The sequence below is a fragment of the Nannospalax galili genome, unplaced genomic scaffold (genome assembly GCF_000622305.1).
Source record: "Nannospalax galili isolate Female #2095 unplaced genomic scaffold, S.galili_v1.0 scaffold1021, whole genome shotgun sequence".
Lineage (NCBI taxonomy): Eukaryota > Metazoa > Chordata > Mammalia > Rodentia > Spalacidae > Nannospalax > Nannospalax galili.
The window spans coordinates 638,778-657,517 of NW_008344095.1; the positions used below are offsets into that span (position 1 = coordinate 638,778).

The 18,740-nt window shown below is 43.2% G+C and overlaps 1 protein-coding gene across 2 annotated transcripts in view; it reads left to right on the forward strand.

Moving 5' to 3' along the window:
- Window positions 1-18,196, forward strand: part of Fndc3b (fibronectin type III domain containing 3B) — a 342,813-nt gene extending 324,617 nt beyond the window's left edge. Inside the window, exons 24-27 of one of the 2 annotated variants that reach the window (XM_029567042.1) lie at window positions 4,125-4,291; window positions 6,973-7,100; window positions 14,742-15,073; window positions 15,177-18,196. In XM_029567042.1, the coding sequence (XP_029422902.1) occupies window positions 4,125-4,291; window positions 6,973-7,100; window positions 14,742-15,053 (607 nt within the window). In that variant the 3' untranslated portion in view covers window positions 15,054-15,073; window positions 15,177-18,196. Of the gene's footprint in view, window positions 1-4,124; window positions 4,292-6,972; window positions 7,101-14,741 lie in introns of both variants that reach the window. The other variant, XM_029567043.1, reaches the window with a different exon arrangement.
- The last annotated feature ends 544 nt before the right edge of the window (window positions 18,197-18,740 follow it).

Below are 18,740 nucleotides of genomic sequence, written 5' to 3' on the forward strand. Positions count from 1 at the left end.
GCAAAAGAATGTCATTTCTAAATCCTTGTCTTGGACTTACGGCATTAGCTCAATGACAGAGTGCTTGACTACCAAGCACAAGGCCCTGGGTTTGATCCCGGCACCAGAGGACATGATCCATAAAACAAGAGAACCAAATCCCTGTCCTCTTGGCCAGTCTAGCCAAAATGGTGAGCTTTCGGTTCAGTAGAGACCATGTGTCCAGATAGTAAGGTGGAAAGCAGTAGACGACACCCAGAGTCCACCCCAGGCCTCTGCAGGGGCACACGTGGTCACACGCACAAATGATCACAAGTAATTATTACATGGCAAGACCACTCTAAGCACTGTTCATAACCCACTTAAACTTTACAACAAGGTGGGCATGGTGGCACACACCTTTAATCCCAGCACTCAGGAAGCAGAGACAGTAGATCTCTGTGAGATCATGGCCAACCTGGTCTACATAGCAAGTTCCAAGTCAGCTGGGGCTACAGTGAAACCCTGACTAAACTTAAAAAAAGAAAAGAAAAACCACAACAGCTCTGTAAGTGCCATCTTTACTCCTTCATACAGAGGAGAACCAAGGCACAGAGAACTTGAGAGCGTTCCACAGTGCGGGGAGCAGGTCTCATTTCGGAACCCATATTGACTGCACCCCTTCAAGTACCCATATCTCTGAATGATGAGTATAAAAGAAACAGAACCATGCTGGCCCCTTTAACGTTTTCAAAATTAGAAGAAAAATTAAAAATTAAAGTCACATTGGCTGTTAACATAGCAAGACCCTATTGTCAGGAAACTAAAATTGAAAAACAGCATTCTGTAAAGGATTTTGTTTTCTGATTTCTGTCACAATTTGTATAGAAAATGTAGCTAGAATGCACTTATTGAATGGATTTTTTGATTGAAAAGAGTAGCAAAGATGTGAAGTTAGCCGTGATCAAATGTGATTTATAGAAAGTAGTAATTCCCGGTCTTTCTGTCCTCTTTACCCCATAATCTCATTCTTGCTGTTCTCTTGTCCCCCCTGAAAATAAGGCTAGAGGAGAAAAGCATTCACGTGTAGTGAATGCACAAGTTCGCTGTGACTGCCCGTAGGCTCTCCCTGAGACTCTTGGTCCCAGCTCCCATGTAATGAGATCAGAAGGCATTGACTGTCACCACCTTGCTTCATTGCTCAGTCCTCTAGCCCCCCACACACACACACCCACGCCCTCCTCCCGTATGCCTTTTATCACTCATACCCCAGAGGACAGACCTCACCTGTTTCTCCAGGTAGCCATTGGTTGTGGGACTGATATTTAATGTTCGACTACTCTGAGCTGTTTTGCCCAAAACTCTTGGAATTCCTGGGCTCTCCCCTCTACCTGCTGTCCATCCCCATTTCCCTCAGGAGGGCCTGTACTGCACCTGTCATCTTCCCTCCCCTCATGGATGGCTCTGTAACTGGTTAGACAGGTGACAGAGTAACAAGTTGCCATCTCTTTGGGCCGTTTCCATACACATTTTGAAAACAAAACGGAAGTCTTCTCTCTCACGGAGTGGCCGGCCCTGCTGTTTTGTGGGGATGAAGGTCAGGTAAGCCCGTGAGTTTCTTGTTACCAGAGTAGGCAGCGTGCTAAACCAAGGACTGACTGGGAGCATGCTTATTTTGAAAAAGGTATGAGGCAGCAAGCACTGCCCACTTCACTGATGTTCTCGGCTCCTTCCACTGGTACCTGTAGGCTGTTAGAACCCAGCTTCCCTCCCAAGTGGGCCTCCTGCAGCTGCCCGCTTCTGCCTTCACCGAAAGCGAGGCCTTAAATATTAATACACTGGGACTCTTCCAGGCTAACGTCCTCAGAACCATTCACAGTTGCGCTCTTTGCACAAAAATCGACACGAATGTGGGAAACGCCTTCTGAAGACCTGAGTCAATAAATGCTCTGATGGCAAGTTTACCATTGCTATTAGATTTTTCCACAGTGCTTTTTATGAATTGGAGTTCCATTTTATGTGATTTATAAAGCACTGGTATATGATCAGGAAACAAGAGGAATAAAATAGTCTAGAAGCAGCATGTTTTGATGTACTTGAAAACTGTATCCGTGTTACTTGCTCAGTTTAGGGCACATTACTGAATGTGCTTAGTGAATTTCTTTGTGAATACGAGTGCTTCTGCCTGCATATATATTGGACTTGGGCACAAATATGCTTTGACCCTGTTTTCTAAAAGGAAATGCTGTCTTTAGAGTGTGGCAGGGCTGGAAGCAGTTCTAATGTTCTCCAAACTTAAAAACCATGCTTCCGGCCACTTTGTAAAGGAGATGTAACAGTGGCACTTCTTAAACCATGACTTCCATTTGTGATATAATTAAGGGCAATTACTTCTGTTCGAAAGTCTAGCCCAGGTGAGGCTGAGTTAATAAGTAGCCGCTTGCCTGTACATTAACCGGGGTATCTTCATTAAGGTGGTAATGTGTCCAGCATGCTCAGCAGGTTGCCATGGTTATTTGTGGGCTTCGACCTGGACACTGGCTTTCCTTGAAATTAACAACGCTCAGCCTTTAGTAAAAGGCACTTCCTCTCACAGCAAAACAGAGAACATTGGGTGAACTTCTTAGGGCTTAGGAACTCCATTGCAAAGGCTGATGAGTACCTGAATGCTGGACAGTAAGTGCTGGCGTACAGGCTTTTGTTTTCCTTTAAATTGATCACTCTCTCCACATCTGCCTGTCTGTGGATCCACACTCCTCCACCCAACATGTGCTGAAGTTGCTGCTGCTCTAAAGAGCTCCCCACCCCCACACAGGGCTAACTTACCCTTACTTACCCTCAGGGCAGGCCTTATTTATCTTCACATTCACAGAGCCCAGTACACAGCAGATGTTCCAGATGTTCAAGAACTATTGCTAAATGAATGCATAAATTCTCTCCCTTGGGCCAAGCCAGGCCCAGAGTCAGACATTTTGAACTGTGATTCTGTCCCTGACCCATTTCAGTAGTTTCTAAAGACAGTAGAGTGTCCTCAGGTACTAGGGAGCCCGGGGCACGAGAAGCCAGGTGTGCCCTGTGTGGGCAAGGGCATCTGTTAGAGTCAGTTGAGTATTGGTTCTCAGAGTGTACCAGGCCAGTGAGATTCAAGTCCTGAAGGTGAACTTGTGGGAAATTGTTGTTTTCAAAGTATTACAGTTAACTTTTTTATGTGATAGAAGCATATTTAATAGTTATAGGTACTCCAGTTTCATTTGGGGGAGTTAAGTTTTCAGGGTACTCTGAGGAAAATACTTAAAAATGCAAGGCATTATTTTTTAATTTGTATTTTGTATAATTAGTTTTCATAAAACTATTAATTAGGGGCCTGCAAGATGGCTCGGTGGGTAAAAGCTCTTGCTGCACAAGTCTGATGACTTGAATTCCACCCCCAGAACCTATGTAGAGGTAGAAGGAGAGAACCGACTCCCAAATTGTCCTCTGGTTTCCGTGCATGCCCCCCCCCCACTAATAATATATTTTAAAATTAGAAATGTATTAATTAGCAGAGAAGAGTAAAATGGCTCTGGAGCAATGGGAGAAGAAACTAAAATCTGCCCGTCTAAACTTCCCAGACTGCCTGTGCTTTTTTTTTCTGTTATTTTAAATGACTTGGTGGATAATTCTGAACATGGTAGTTTTTTTGTTTTTTACATATTTTCTCAAAGATACATAATCATAGGTGTCTTTCTGCCAACTGAGGAAGGGGCTTTGTGAGGTCTTATATAAATATTCACAAAAAGAATTTCCTAAGCCTCAGTTATTTGGAAAATGTGGGCAAAGAGGCATCTCATTGCAGTTCATGGTAACTGCATTGCCAAGTACATCACAGATGGTAAGTTAATGCCACAATGAAATACTTGAAAATTCTGGGTTTTATTAGTCAATAAAAACATGAACCACTGGTCTGTCTAGAATGCCCTTCCACTCTCAATATGTGCTTCGGTGTGTGCTTTTCTTTTCTATAAACATTCATTAAACATTAAACTGCACCACAGCATAGCAACTGGTTGATTCAGACTATAGGAAAAGCATTTATCAAGTTAGCCCTGATCCATCCCAAGAGTTCTTATCACAATTTGTCACCAAGAGAAGTTCAGATGGCTAATGGATTCTGCTCCTTCCTCCAGGTTTATCTCCATCTACAGAGGACCCAGCCACACCTACAAGGTCCAGAGACTGACGGAGTTCACCTGCTACTCCTTCAGGATCCAGGCAGCCAGCGAGGCAGGGGAAGGGCCCTTCTCAGAAACCTACACCTTCAGCACAACCAAAAGTGTCCCTCCCACCCTCAAAGGTGTGTAAGTCCTGCCACCAGGTCCTTTGACAATAGAGTTGAGTCTTCAAGTAGGAAATGCAAGTCTGACCATCAATAGCAGGGTATAATCAAAAGAGTTATGAAAAAGAAATTTGGGTTGATGGGCTGTCTGAGAGACTGTTGTGTAGTATGTACAAATACTTATTGCAAATATACTAGTGAGATATTCTCATCCATGAAGGTAACAGACTGAAGGAACAGATCTGAGTGACAGACTTTGAGTTAGAGGCAAGGGTCAGTTTAAGACAGATTGCCCAGGAAGGTTTTTGGATCTTCTTTCCCAAGGACATTCAGAGACTGGCATTCATCCAGTCAGAGACTGATTTGGGCAACTTCAGCAGCCTTTTCCTGTGGGCACACGTCCTCACCCTGGAGGAATGCCTTTGGCGTAGCCATCAGTGTTTCTCCAAGGTTTGTGGGGTTTCCTTCTTCATCCCTTTAAAGGAATCAGGTCCTGCCCTGTGGAGTTTTGAGACAGCAGATAACTAAATCTTCCCCCATCTGTCTCAAGAAGGGTGAACAGAGCTGCTCTTCCTGGATCCTTCCTCCACCAGGCCTGCTGAGCCCTCCTCCCCCTAGCCAGCCCCGGAGCTGTTCACAGGAAAGCAGACCTCCATGGCAGGGCAGATAGCAGCAGCTGAAGCTTGCACATGAGCTCCTGAGCCGTGTCTCTTCACCCTGAACTCGGGTTCTAATGCAGGTCCTGTGGCTTGCACGTGGACTCCTGAGTCATGTCCCCTTCAGTAGAATCAGGTTCCTATGCAGGTCCCTGACGCTTTATCCAGCTGTTGCCCAAATGGCCCTGAGGCGATGGTAGGGCATGTATTCCCTATGGAGAAGGTCCCCTGTGTTTGCCCCTGGACAGCTTCCACATGAAGGAGCTGAGTCACCTCCAGGGCATGGAGTCAGTTGCAGGAAGTGGGGGCCATCAGAACCTCAGTCCCTGTCTGGCTTGGGTTCTGCCCACTTTACCATAGTTCCTTCCAGGGCTACTTCATGAACTGTGCCTTCACCCCACTTCCCTGCTCTGTAGGCTCCTTGACAGCTTCTCTGTGTGACATGGGCCCTTGGTGGGTGCTGGGCTGGATCGCTTTGGCAGTAAATGCCCAGCCCCCTGGTATACCTTTGCCTCTGGGCTCTAATTAAGGGGAACTTGAGTGCGCTAGGGCTGATTTACTGGCACCTAGGAAGGGTTTCCACAGGCACTAATTATCAGACTGGAGTCTGTCTGATATTGGGGACATTAACTTTGCCTCTCAGTGTGATCCTTGTTGGAATTCATTTCATAGACGTTTAGACAGCACTGGGATTTTTGGGTGCTTTTACCTCACATGGGCAGTTTCCCCGAACACCAAGTGACTAGGCTCTTTCTCTGGCTCTTAGATTCAGGAAATTGCCGTCTTTGCCGGAAGACTGTTAGGTCTGATGAGATTCCTTATTTAGTTTTCCAATAATTGCTTGGAGTTTTGACCAAATAATTCCAACATAGGCTCTTAAAAAAAAAAAAATCGTATTTTTCTAAAATAATGTCATGTGACAGAATGCCAAGTAGAAATGTGTGCCTCTCAAGAATTAACTGTATGTAATAGAAATTAAGGCATAAGTGGGTTCAGAGAGGAGTTCCACGTTCTAGTTGGAAATATGGACGATCTTGAGTTAGGCTGTAGAGATGACAGAAAGCTATGCAAAGTTTTTTAAATATATGTTATTTTAAGGGCCAGGGATGTAGCTCAGTGGCAAAGTGCTTATGTGTAGCATGAGTGAGACATGGGGATTGGTCTATTGATCTCTAGCACACGCACACACACACACACACACACACAGAGAGAGAGAGAGAGAGAGAGAGAGAGAGAGAGAGATGAATTCAATAGGTAAGAAGTAAATATTAATATGGGATAACATGTTTTATGTTATTTTTATGTGTGCAAGTGTATTGCCTGTATGGGTATAAGTGCGTCTGTATCCTACAGTGCCCACAGAAGTCAGAAGAAGGTGTCAGATCCCCTGGAACTGGAGTTAAGGATGGTTGCTAGCCACCATGTGGGTACTAGGAACTGAACCCAAGTCCTCTAAGAGCAGACAGTGCTCTTAACTGCCGAGCCATTTCTCTGACCCAGATAACATGTTTTTAAGCTTTCAGTTATGCCTGCTGTCTGGGACTTTTCTCAGTACCAACCACTCCTCAAATCCTCTTTAGACCCTCACCCAGGTGTGGCCTAAGCCTCCTGTGTTACTCTGTCTTGTACTCAGTTTCTTCCTATACCTGTCCCCTACTGTGCTACCCTCTGCCTTTACCTGGGTCTTAGGATCCTTTGAAACAGATTCGATCTTTACTTCTGTGCCCCTAGAGTACCTAGCACATGGAAAGTGGCCTAAACCATGAGGAAGATGCACAGCAGCGGGGGGACGAAAGTAATGGAACTGTGCTGTACGCCAGCTAGCTAATAGTGAGCTACTGGAGAGACTTGCTGTGAATGCGTTTTCTGGTCCTGGAGTGACTTCTCTTGCCTTAACCAGCAGCATTTATGGGCAAAGTTCCCTCCCCAGGCTGTCATAGGCACCATTGCACTCTCCCTAGATTCTCACTAACGGTAACAGAATATTGGCTGCTAACGTGAGATTTAGAATTTTGAGCTCAGATATGTGGTTTTGTATTGCAGCACCTCGAGTGACACAGTTAGAGGGAAATTCATGTGAAATTTTATGGGAGACGGTACCACCGATGAAAGGCGACCCCGTTAACTACATTCTGCAGGTATTGGTCGGAAGAGAATCGGAGTACAAACAGGTAAGAGCTAGTGTCCACACGCACGTGGGACTCGCTGGCGTCGAGTGGGCTGCTTGCCTCTGAGCGCAGCTGTGCTTGGCCGGGAGCTGAATGTTGTTAGGAGTCGGTGGTTCAGACATCCTGACTTACTCCTGCTGCACTGTTCGCCAGCCTGTGTGTTTTATGCCTCATCGCATGCTTAGTGGTATTCACCCTAGACTGTCAGTTCCCAAGCATAAGCTTGTACAGTTCCAAGTGGTACCTTTGTCTTTGATGGCAGTGATACTTGAATGTGTGTCTTCATGTAATTGAAAACAAAAGTGGCTCTAGAGGGGACCAGCAACTGAGTGTCCTGTCCACCTTTGTTATGAGGTGACCACAAACAATACGGGGGCACTGACCATGGGGTCCCTAAACCCTGTGACTCAGAAACAGTAGGTCACTGCTTGTCATCCTGTAATATACAAAGATATCACATGGAAACCTGTTAGAATTCAGATTCTGATTGGGATGGTTAGGTGGGGCTCCAGGCTCCTGGTGATGCCAGTGCCACTCTGTCACGGACCATCCTGTAAGTAGAACTAGCAGGGTGAAGTGAACCTACTCAAGATAAGCCATAATCCCCCTGGAGCCAGATGATAAACTCCGTTCTCATGGTTCTTCACATCTCTTGAGCCTTCATTTCTCTCAGTCACCCTATGAAGTCACTGGACACAGGGGATTCAGACTCTGAAGGGTTCCTGCTCTGTCCTCTGGAACATAACACCTGCTTTGTAAAATCAGGACACAGTATTGTTATGTTACATCAGGAAATCGAGGCCCATTCTTCACTGGCAGTTTTAATAATTCATTTGTCACCTGTCCTCGGAAACCTTGGCATCGTTTGTGAAGGCTGCTTTTTTTTTTTAGCTCTTGAGGCTTCAAATACATAAAATGGGAGAAAATCTGATTCACAATATGAGTTCCCTTCCGTGTTGCTGTTTCTTGTATTAACAACAAAAACTTATAAACTAAATGTGCTGTGTGTGTGTGACTCTGTGCCTGTGTCTGTGTGTGTGTCTCTGTGTGTCTGTGTATGTGTGTGTATGTGTGTGTGTCTCTGTGTGCCTGTGTATATGTGTGTGTGTTTGTCTCTGTGTGTGTGACTCTGTGTGTCTGTGTATATGTGTATATGTTTGTGTGTGTGTGTGTGTGACTGTGTGTCTGTGTCTGTGTGTGTGTCTCTGTGCATCTGTGTCTGTGTGCTTGCAGACACCAGAGGTCGATGGTGGATCTCTTCCTTAGTTGCTCTAAGTATTTATTTTATGTCTGTGTTTGCCTACATGTATGTATGTACGCCACACGCCTACAGTGACCTTGGAGGCCAGAAAAGGAAGTCAGAGCCTCTGGAAGTAGAGTTACAGACATTTGTTAGCCACCACATGGGAAGTGAACCCGGGTCTTCTGCAAGAGCAGCCAGTGCTCTTAACCGCTAAGCCGTCTCTCCATCCCATTTCCATCTTATTTTTTGAGACAGGCACTCTCACTGATGCTGCTGGCCAGGCTGGTTTGACACTTCTCTTGAAACACTGACTTAAGGTAGCTTTGGTTCTAACTTCCCTTTGTTCAGGTATCATTATGATGCACAGCTAGTAACCATCTTAATAATTTAACACACATCTGTTAACTAAAAGTGTAAATCCCTACCTAGACATTCATTCCAGGTTAAACTGCATGTTATTTATATTTGTCTTTCTCTGCCACTTAATGAACATTCCAAACCCAAACTTTTTTTCATGAATCTTAAACTTCCTTTCAAATGACATTACAGCAAAATATTCTTGAAAAGGGTGAAAGTTGGTCTATATGCTCACAACTCACCTTTGTTACTGCACAGATTGTACATAGACAGTTTAGAACACACAGGAAATGAAGCAGAATTATGTGTCTGCTTGTTCAGTCAGCAATAATTTTTACAAAAATATAAGAATTGAACACAAGAATGGAGTCAGCGGACGACAGGAAGACATTTCCTATTGCTGGTCGGTGCTCTGCTGTATTGTTTCAAGACAACTTCTAAAGAATCTGAAATTCTGTACAGCCTGCCTTTAGCTTGACAGCATCTCTCTATAAATGTATCTTTATAATATATGTATTTTATTATTTTATATATATATAATTAGAGAGCAGTACCAAGCTATATACTGATCCTTCATGTTATCACAAAAGGCCCAGTAAGGAAGGATTTTCTCTTGAAGCCCTGAAGAGCCTAGCATGGTCTACACCCAACATGTGTTTCAGTGACTTCGAACACTGGCACTAACTGTAAAGCTCTGTTCTACCACATCTGTTTTAAAGTTTTGCATGAATAGGGGCTGGAGAGATGATTCAGTGATTAAGAGCACTGACTTCTCTTGCAGAGGACCCAGGTTCGAATCCCAGCACTCACATGGCAGCTAACAACCATCTGTAAATTCCAGTTTCAGGGGATCCAATGCCCTCTTCTAGCCTCTGTGGGCACTGCATGACCTGGGTACACTTAACATATATGCAGGCAATACACTTATATACACATGAAATAAAAATAATAAATAAAATTTTTTTCTTTTTTTGTCGTTTTTTTGGTTGATTGTTTTTTGACAGGGTCTCCCTACTCATAGCCCACCTGGAAGTCACGATATGAACCAGGGTGGCTTCGATCTCACAGAGAGCCGCGTACCTCTGCCCCCCGAGGGCCAGGATTAAAGGCACATGCCAGCGTGCCCAATATAAGAAAATATTTTTTAAAAGTTTTACATGAATAAAGGATCAAATCTAAAGCAAAAACAATAGATAACAGACATCTTTAAAATCTATCATTTAATTTTTTTGTTTGTAGGTGCATTTTAGTATGTCATGGAAGGCCATGACCCCGCATAACAGAAAATTTCACTTTTAAAATTTCATGTAAATTTATATTCTATTTCCTGGAGTGCCAGTGTAGGACCTTGGTTTACTGATACACTGTTGGTTGTAGCACCTGGTTTACTGATACACTCTTGGTTGCTTTGTTTTGTGGAAGTGCCTGATGTAGTCGGCACTCAGTTTGCAGGCCCATTGAGTTAGAAGTACACGCCCATGGCAGATGAGCAGTTCGGTCCCAGCACCTTTGCGGGTCCCTCGTCTGCTGAACAGCGGAGGTATTTGCCACCACTGTCTCATGTACATGTTAGCAGGTTCTTTCTTGAACCACAGGGCATATGAAGACGCATCTGCCTCCCACAGCCCAGTGATCGGGAAGAATTGATTAATCTTGCCAAGCCTCGCTTCTCTTGCTCTAAAAGCGGGGCTAAGAATCCTGTAACTCAGACTGTTAGAGCCTCACATCCGTCTGGTCATGAGATCTGTGCGGTGGTGACATGGTGCAGTGGTATCTCTTTCTCCAGCACTGGGTGGGGAGAGGGCAAGCATCATTAAAGGTATGCAAGTCAGCCCCTAGCAACCCAGCATGCACTGTGCTCGGTGCTCAAAAGCTGTTTGTAGATTTCAGCCGTGTAGTATGTTACTCAAAACGAAGACCCGGGAAGGCTTCATTTCACTTATCTGGGTATTATTTTATGCCCTCTGGTTTGGAGAAAACACTTCAAAATAGTTTAAAATATAGCACTCACCAAATCAAGAACAAAAATAGCTTTTGAAAAAAAAATGATGTGTTATATATACTTATTTACAATATTATGATTGGTGATTTCAATACGAAAGTCTTACTGGAAGTGGAGCTCTGTCTGCCTCCTGAATTGGGTTGAGGCAGCAGGAGAGGCCCATTGGGGCCCCTGATGAATGATAACTGAGGGATGAGGCACAGCCAGCCATTTGCTCCCTGTGCAATGCAGCAAAGTCCCTTGGGAAGTCACCCCAGCGTAGCCATGGCTGTGCACAGGCCCGAGGACCTGGTGATCTCATGGCTGCATCAGCTTCTAAGTACTGCTTGGGTTGGTGCCCGGAGACGTGCTGTGGACCCCAGAGTCAGCTTCTTCGAGCTTCCCTTCAGCTGATTCACAAAACTGCTATAGGCCCAACGTTCCCTGGTACCACGTGATTGCCCTAAAAGGAGATCAGAGGAGTGTAGTCCCATAGCTGTGGAACTCTCCTTACACAACATAGCATTATGCAGCTGTTCCTTAGACTCTGCTGCATTCAGGACACCATCTCAGGAGGTCTCTGTGTGCTGTCCCATTTAACCTCAGTACGAATCCCACGAACGTGGCCTCACCTTCATTTTGGAGAGTTGGTTCTCACCTTCAGAAGCCTGACACCCTCAAGACTGAGGTGTTTCACAGCTGATGGATTGATTTTCATTGATTTGGCCTTCTGGAATCTGGAATTTTAAAATCCATGGTTGTGTTGAATACCCATCAGTTTATAATTGAGACCATAGGCTTGCAAGTAAGATGCTATAATATAGCCAATTTATTTCATTGAGTTATGTAAAATAATCGGCTTCTTCTACATCCATCCATTTGTTTTTATTTTTAAAAAATGGAAGGCGACATTTCGTTTTATTTTAAAGATCACCACTCTTTCTCTGAAACTGAAAATCTTTAATGTGTTTTTCTACACATTAAAAAAAAATCTTTACTTCTCCCCTGGGACATACATATGACCGGTTTCCCCACAAGAGTACATATATATCCATTGGCATGAGGACGCCAGAGTTAGCCCTAGGGTGGAGAGGCTTTGAAGCTTGAGTAAGCCTATGAGGACTGAATGTGAATCTAATAGTTGTAACACCTCCAGAACTAGTCACAACTTTTTTATGTGGCCTCTTGAAAAATACTAAAATAAAGGTACTTCGTAAAGAGCTGTTTTTATATCACAACAAGGAGAAACATTGTGTCTCGTGAGCAGTTGTTAAAATATGGACCATAGGTAGCTTCATTCAGTGAGGGCAGAGAAAAGGCACAGTGAGGGCACCGGATCCTCCCAGGCTGCTCTGTGCTGTGTTGTTTACAGCTCTCGCAGGTTTGAGAGTTGAGGTTCCTTGGTGTGTGTTTTGACTGTATATATGTAAGTGCACCTGTGTTGTGCACTTCCAGCAGAGTCCAGAAGAGAGCATTGATTCCCCTGGAATTTGAATTACAGGGTCGTTAGTCACCATATGTATGCTGGGAACCTGGGTCCTCTGAAGAAGCAGCCAGTGCTCTTAACCACTGAGCTGTCTCTCCAGCCAAGAGTTGAGATAATTCATATACTCTCCAAAACGAAGTTATTGAGGCACAGGGAGAGTGAGTCTTCCAAGGTCAGATCTGGAAATCTGCCAAGGGCTAACCAACTCCAGATCCAGGGGTCCACCTATCATCCAGGACTGCCCACAGGCTTCCTGGAGACCCCGTAGGTGTCCCAGCAGGTGCAGGGTTTCAGGCTGGGGCTGCTCCTCTGTGCTTCATTTCTGTGATCTCTTTCTCCACTGGACAACTGTCATATCTGAGCAGGGGTCACCCAGGCCTGATTAATCCTGCATCTTGATACCTGTAAGGCAGGCCTCCCCATCACAGCACACTCTTCTTTCTTCTGTAAGAGCATTCTTGCTATTCTTGCACCTTAAACATATATTTCTTTAATGGTAATACGTAGAAACATCCCCAAGCCATGGGAACAATCTGGAGGAACATAGAGTAGCAGGAACTTAGAGTATCCCCAGTGGCTGTGGTTATTTGTGCAAAAGCAAATCAGTTTCCATCAAATGTACAAGATCAGAATCCTCAGAAAATGCGTAATAGGAATTTTTATTTATTTATTTTTATTTTATTTTATTTTATTTTATTTTTTGGTCTTTTTGAGACACCCCAGGCTGACCTGAAACTCACTATGTAGCCCAGGCTAGCCTTGATCCTTTTGACTCACTCCAGAATACTGGGATTACAGGAATACCCCGCCGTAGATTTAAATTTTTGCTACATAGACACTCCTACTGAAAACTGGATCTGAAGGCACCCTGGAATCATGTTCCCTGCAGAGAGTAAAGGCCTCCCTGTAGCCCCAGCTGGCCTGGAACTCACTATGTAGACCAGGCTGGCCTGGAACTCACAGAGATTCTCCTGCCTCCACTGGGACTAAAGGCGTGCACAACCACGCCCCGCAGAATTTTTAGTTTTTACTTAATCCAGAAGTCTTGCTAATCATTGTTGAGCAATGCTAAAATGTACTAGCAATGCGCTGGAAACAGTCACTGTTATGATTCCACTTTCTGCAATTATGGCTGTTCCTGGACTGAATTCTCTCTGAATTCCGTTGGGTGGTTGTATGGGTGTTGGTGTGCATGTATGTCCTGAGGGTGCATGTGTATGTGCCTCATGTCACATTTACTTATTTCTGGCACTTGTCCTCTTTGCAAACAGTATGGGATAGGGCTGTCTACTTGAGTATTTGGAGAGTCTGATTAGAGAAAACTTGCTAAACATCTACTTTGTCAAGCCACTATGAAGATGATAGAACACAGTTCCATACTTGATATTAGCTTATATGTTAAAAAAGATGATGTTAATCCTGTGTTGGCAATATATTGAAGCCTAAATTTTTATTATGCTTGTCATTAAGAAATTCCCTTCAGGAGCTAGAGAGATAGCTCAGAGGTTGGGGCACTGGCTGCTTTTGCAGAGGACCCAGGTTCAATTTCCAGCACCCACATGACAGCTAACAACTGTCCATAACTCCAGTACCAGGGGAATCCAACACCTTCTTCTGACCTCTGTGAGCATTGCACTAAATGAGTACATTTAACACACATGGAGGCAATACACTCATAAAATAAAAATAAATGACATTTTTAAAAAAGAAATTCCCTTCAGAGTTTTATTTGTTCGGTTTCAGTTTTGGTTTTGAGAGACAGGGCCTTACCAGCTCAGGCTGACCCCAGATTTTCCATCGTCCTGCCTCAGCCTCCTTGGGATTGTAGGTGAGCATCACCATGCCCAGCTTTCAATTATTTGTTTCCCTAAGCTTTTTGGCTATTTGTTCAAGAAAAAATAGTGTTCTTTTGCTTTCCAAATATATTTTTCAAGACTTCCCATCTAAGCAATTAGGTTTGGAACTGTCCATCAAAATTAACGTCAGAGTCTCTCTTCAAGATTCTCTGAATTGGGTTTCTGGAAAATTGAATATACTTCAAGGCAGACTCTTGAAAGGACATAGCCATGCGAGCTCTGGAAATCATAGAAATCATGTAAGTAGATAAAATATTGTTCATATGCATTTTTCCAGAAGCCTCTAACACCTCTGTTGGGTTAGGTTGGTAAGTGATTTTTCTGCAGTGGGGTCATCCTTTGATGGCAGCAGTCAGAGGCCACGTCACAAAAACTGCCAAGTCTTTGCTTGGCACAGATGGAGGAAGATGGTGCTTTTCCCGGGGCAGCCAGGCCCAGCCTCTTTATTGGGAACACTTGGGAGATCATGGGGTGCCATGGGGAAACGGAGGCCAAGAGCAGGGAGAAAGGAATGGTCTCACAGCACCATGGGACTTTCACGGCTCTGTCTTTCTTAGTGAGGCCATCCAGCACAACTCTGTGTAACTCTACAGCAGGCAAAACAAGTTCCAGAGTTGTATTTACCTCTTGAGGGTGGGAATGGGTCGTTTTGCACCTGATGGTTTCTGTGGAGGCCACAGTGTTACCTGTCACTGATCTACGATTTTCCTTTGTCTTGAAGGTGTACAAGGGAGAAGAAGCCACATTCCAAATCTCAGGCCTCCAGAGCAACACAGACTACAGGTTCCGTGTGTGTGCATGTCGTCGCTGCGTGGACACCTCTCAGGAGCTCAGCGGAGCCTTCAGCCCCTCTGTGGCTTTTGTATTACAACGACCTGAGGTCATGCTTTCCGGGGACATGAGGCGCATAGACGATCCTAAAATGAAGAGCATGATGCCAACCGATGAACAGTTTGCGGCCCTCATTGTGCTGGGCTTTGCGACTTTATCCATTTTATTTGCCTTTATATTACAGTACTTCTTAATGAAGTAAACCAATCCAGCAAACTAGAGGTATGAGTGGAATGCCACGCATTTTAATAGACACATTTATTCAGATAAGCCCCTTTTTTAAGCCCTTTTGTTCTTTGATTTTTATGCTTCTCTTGTTTTACAGATTTCACTAGGGAAAAGTCAGTGTTTTGGTACACCTTTTTGAGATGCAAAACTAGAAAGAGGTTAAACTGGATTTTTAAAAACTAATAAATAAAAAGAAGAGGAGGAAGAGCGTGAAGGAAAGCAAACCAGATACCAAAAGCTAGTCTTCATGTGCTTTTAAGTTTTCAAATTTGCTTTTATTCTGTTTTCACTGATGTCTTTTGCAAGCCTTTGATATTTGTGTGTGTGTTACAGTGTAGTAATTTATATTCACCAGTCACTTCTTTTATCTTGATCATCTACATCTGTAAACAGAATCACAATGTATGTAGTTACAGGGCTGGGATTTCAATGTTGTCAGAGTACTGCCACATTCAGAGCATGTGTTCCTTCGGATAAGGCCGCCCTGAACCATCTTATCACTCAGTTATTTAATTGTGTTTAGCTCATTTAAATCAAAATGTGTACTTTAATCCAATATGTTTTACTGCTCTGTATCCCTTGTGATTTTAACACTATGAGCTGCCTGTCTAAGAAATCAAATAACCAAAATGCACCTATAAATTATGGAGCATTGTAGATTTTACCACGCCAATCCATAGCAGTAACTTTAAGAGGGCATTGTGCAATAGTTAGTTGTTTTCTTGTTCAGCTACTTTAAAAGCTGCTTTAACTTGTCTGTCTTTGTATATAACTACTTCTAATCTAATCACTAGAGTTATTATATTCTGTTACGTTTGACCAGAATTATGTGACGAGAGCTGGTGACAGTTGAGGCCTCCGTGCATTGTCCACGATGATTCCAACAATTGTGAGCTGCCTTCTTACCAGGCAGCTCACTGTTTTTGAAAGATTTGCCTTTAGGCTGTTCTTTGAGGTATCAGTGAAGTGGTTGAATTTCAGAACCTTAATTCAGTGCCCATACTATTAATGTAAGAGCAGATGAAAATCTTACCGTTGAAGCCCACAGGGATCATCTGCATTTGTTGTTCCGATTTCCAGAGGATTGATCTGGCCACGTGTGGAGACGGAATGGTATCTGACAGAAAGCACAGAATGTTTGGGGGTCAAAGAGCCCACTAGAGTCTCTGCCTGGATCTGTCACTGACTTGCTGCGTGACCTGAACATGTCACTTTACCTCTCTGTGCCTCGGTTTTCCCAGACATGAGAAATCAAATCAGATAAAAATGGGGATTCTAAAGCTTGTACGTGCTTTGAGATCTTGGATCCACCGGTGCTATTGGGGTGCAGTGTTGCTCTCACATGTTCATTTTGAGTCACGAGATCATCAGTTATAACCCAAAGTCGTTGGATTACTCATATGAAGTCCACAATGTTCAGTACCTCAGGGACACTTAAAGAGTTGGAGGTGCAACCATATTCCAAAAGGGTGCAGCAGACACAGTGGACCCCCGCTCCTATTTTTTGTATATTTTTGCTCCTTGGGTTTTCTTCATCATTGCTATGTTGTGCTTGGTCTGTGTTGTCTATGATGCAGTAAGTATCCTGTACTAGCTTATAGTATTCCCATACCAAAGTCATGGGGAAACCAACATTATTTTGTTTTTGGTTTATTTATACTATATTCTGCATACAGTACTTTAAATGCCAATTACAGTGCAATCTTTATTTATTGTAAAAAATTTTCAATGTACTATGTACTAATTTTCCCTTGTAGCATGTTATATTTTTTGTGTGTTTTATACTTTTGTAATTTTAGGCCATTCCTGTTCCTTGGCAACATCCGTAGTATTAACCTTCTGACATTTTCCTGTGTTTTTAAGGATAAGAACATCTAATTCATTAAATGCCAAAAAAAAATTCCACTATCAGTGATTGAAAGGTTTACATGTACCCAGAAAACCATAATCATCTCTTGGAAGAGTGCTAAGATCAATGAATTCCTGTGTGCCTATATGGATGTAGTTAAGTGCTGGAGAGTTCTGTTTTGTTATTGACTAGAGTAATTAGTGTAATTAGACTAGCAAACTGATGGTATCGAGGGAAATATATTTTTGCCAAAGCTCTGGCCTTCCAAAACTCGTACTTCCATGTCTGTGATCTGACCCACCGTGACATTAAGTCTGCATTTTCTGAGACAGTTTTATGCAGTTGAAAGCATTTTTTAAACAATGCAAATTCAGTGTAATAATTTTGAAAACCCCTATTTGTGGGGGAAAGTCTTTTTTGAAACACTTCAGCATTGCTGCTATAAATGAATTCTCTGAATTGGTTGAATTGTTTTAAAGGAAATAATACTTCAGGCCACCATCACTATGAATATTTGATCTTCCTGAGATTTTCGTACTCCATAACCACCAGAAAGCTGGAGTGCGTGAAAATGAGCTGACAGCACTTCATTTTCTCACTCTTCATTATGATCCTCTCGGTCAGGAAGCCATTGCTCTGTGTGGCACAAGTCTGTGTATGTGCTGTGGATCTAGAACTCTGTATTACCATTACACACCATCAGTAAGATGAGGTGTCTGTTGAGCTCCCCTCTGCCCTTTAGCCCTGTGAAGGAGTAAGTGGCTCTCCAAGGCTCTGATGTTCTGTTAAACGTATCCCTGACACAGAAATTCCAGTCATCTGAGCAAACTACCCTTTGTCCTCAAAGAATTTGTTTAAAAAGGAAACTTTTTTAAAGGATATTTTGCATACTATCTGCCTTGTTCTTATCAAACTTGAAATGTTGGTGTTTTCTAACCCTGTTTCTTGGCTACAGTAATTCAGTATTCATGTCGAAATTGAAAAGTGCCCTAATGGAACGTGTTTGAGTGTTACCCTCGCACAATTCTTTAAATTGAAAGACAAAGTGTTTTACCTCACTGTTGGACATACATTCCAAGCTTTTCAACTTTAGGAGAAAAAAAATAATCATATGTTTTTCCTGTATTGTAAATTTAGACTATTTCATATACATTGTATTAAAACTGCCATATCAATTTTAATGTATAGATTTTGCAAATACTATGCTATATGTAATACCTAACTGTAGTGTATATGTAATATATTTATGCCCAATAAATGTTTTAATTCTTTCTGACGAAAGTGAGGTTCTTCTCCCACGAATAGGATAGCTTCCATTGTTGCTCCTCCTAAATACAGATGCAGGCGGATCTCTGTGAGATCGGGTCCAGCCTGGTCTGCCTAGCGAGTTCCAGGCCAGCTGGGGCTACAGGGAGACCCTGTCTGTCTCAAACAAAACAAAAACAAACAAGTACTTAACATCCCAATAGGTTCCAATCAACTGTCTTGAAAGGCCAGCAGGAGACCCAGAGCATGGTCTTGGTGCTTCTGTCCCATGATGAACTGATGATTGCATTCGACACTCCAGCCACAGCAAGTGCACACATTGCTCCTACCCATCAGGCTGCAGACAGAAGCCAGCGCACTAGAACAGTGGTGAAGTCAACAAGGAATGGCGTGCAGTACCCTACTAACGTGGATGGTTTCACTAAATGGTTAGATCCTTTCACTAGGAATCCTCATCTTTGAGATGTATTTAATTTTATTTTATGTGTATAAGTGTTCTGCTTACATGTTTGTATGTGCACCACACACATGCCAGGTAACCTCCAG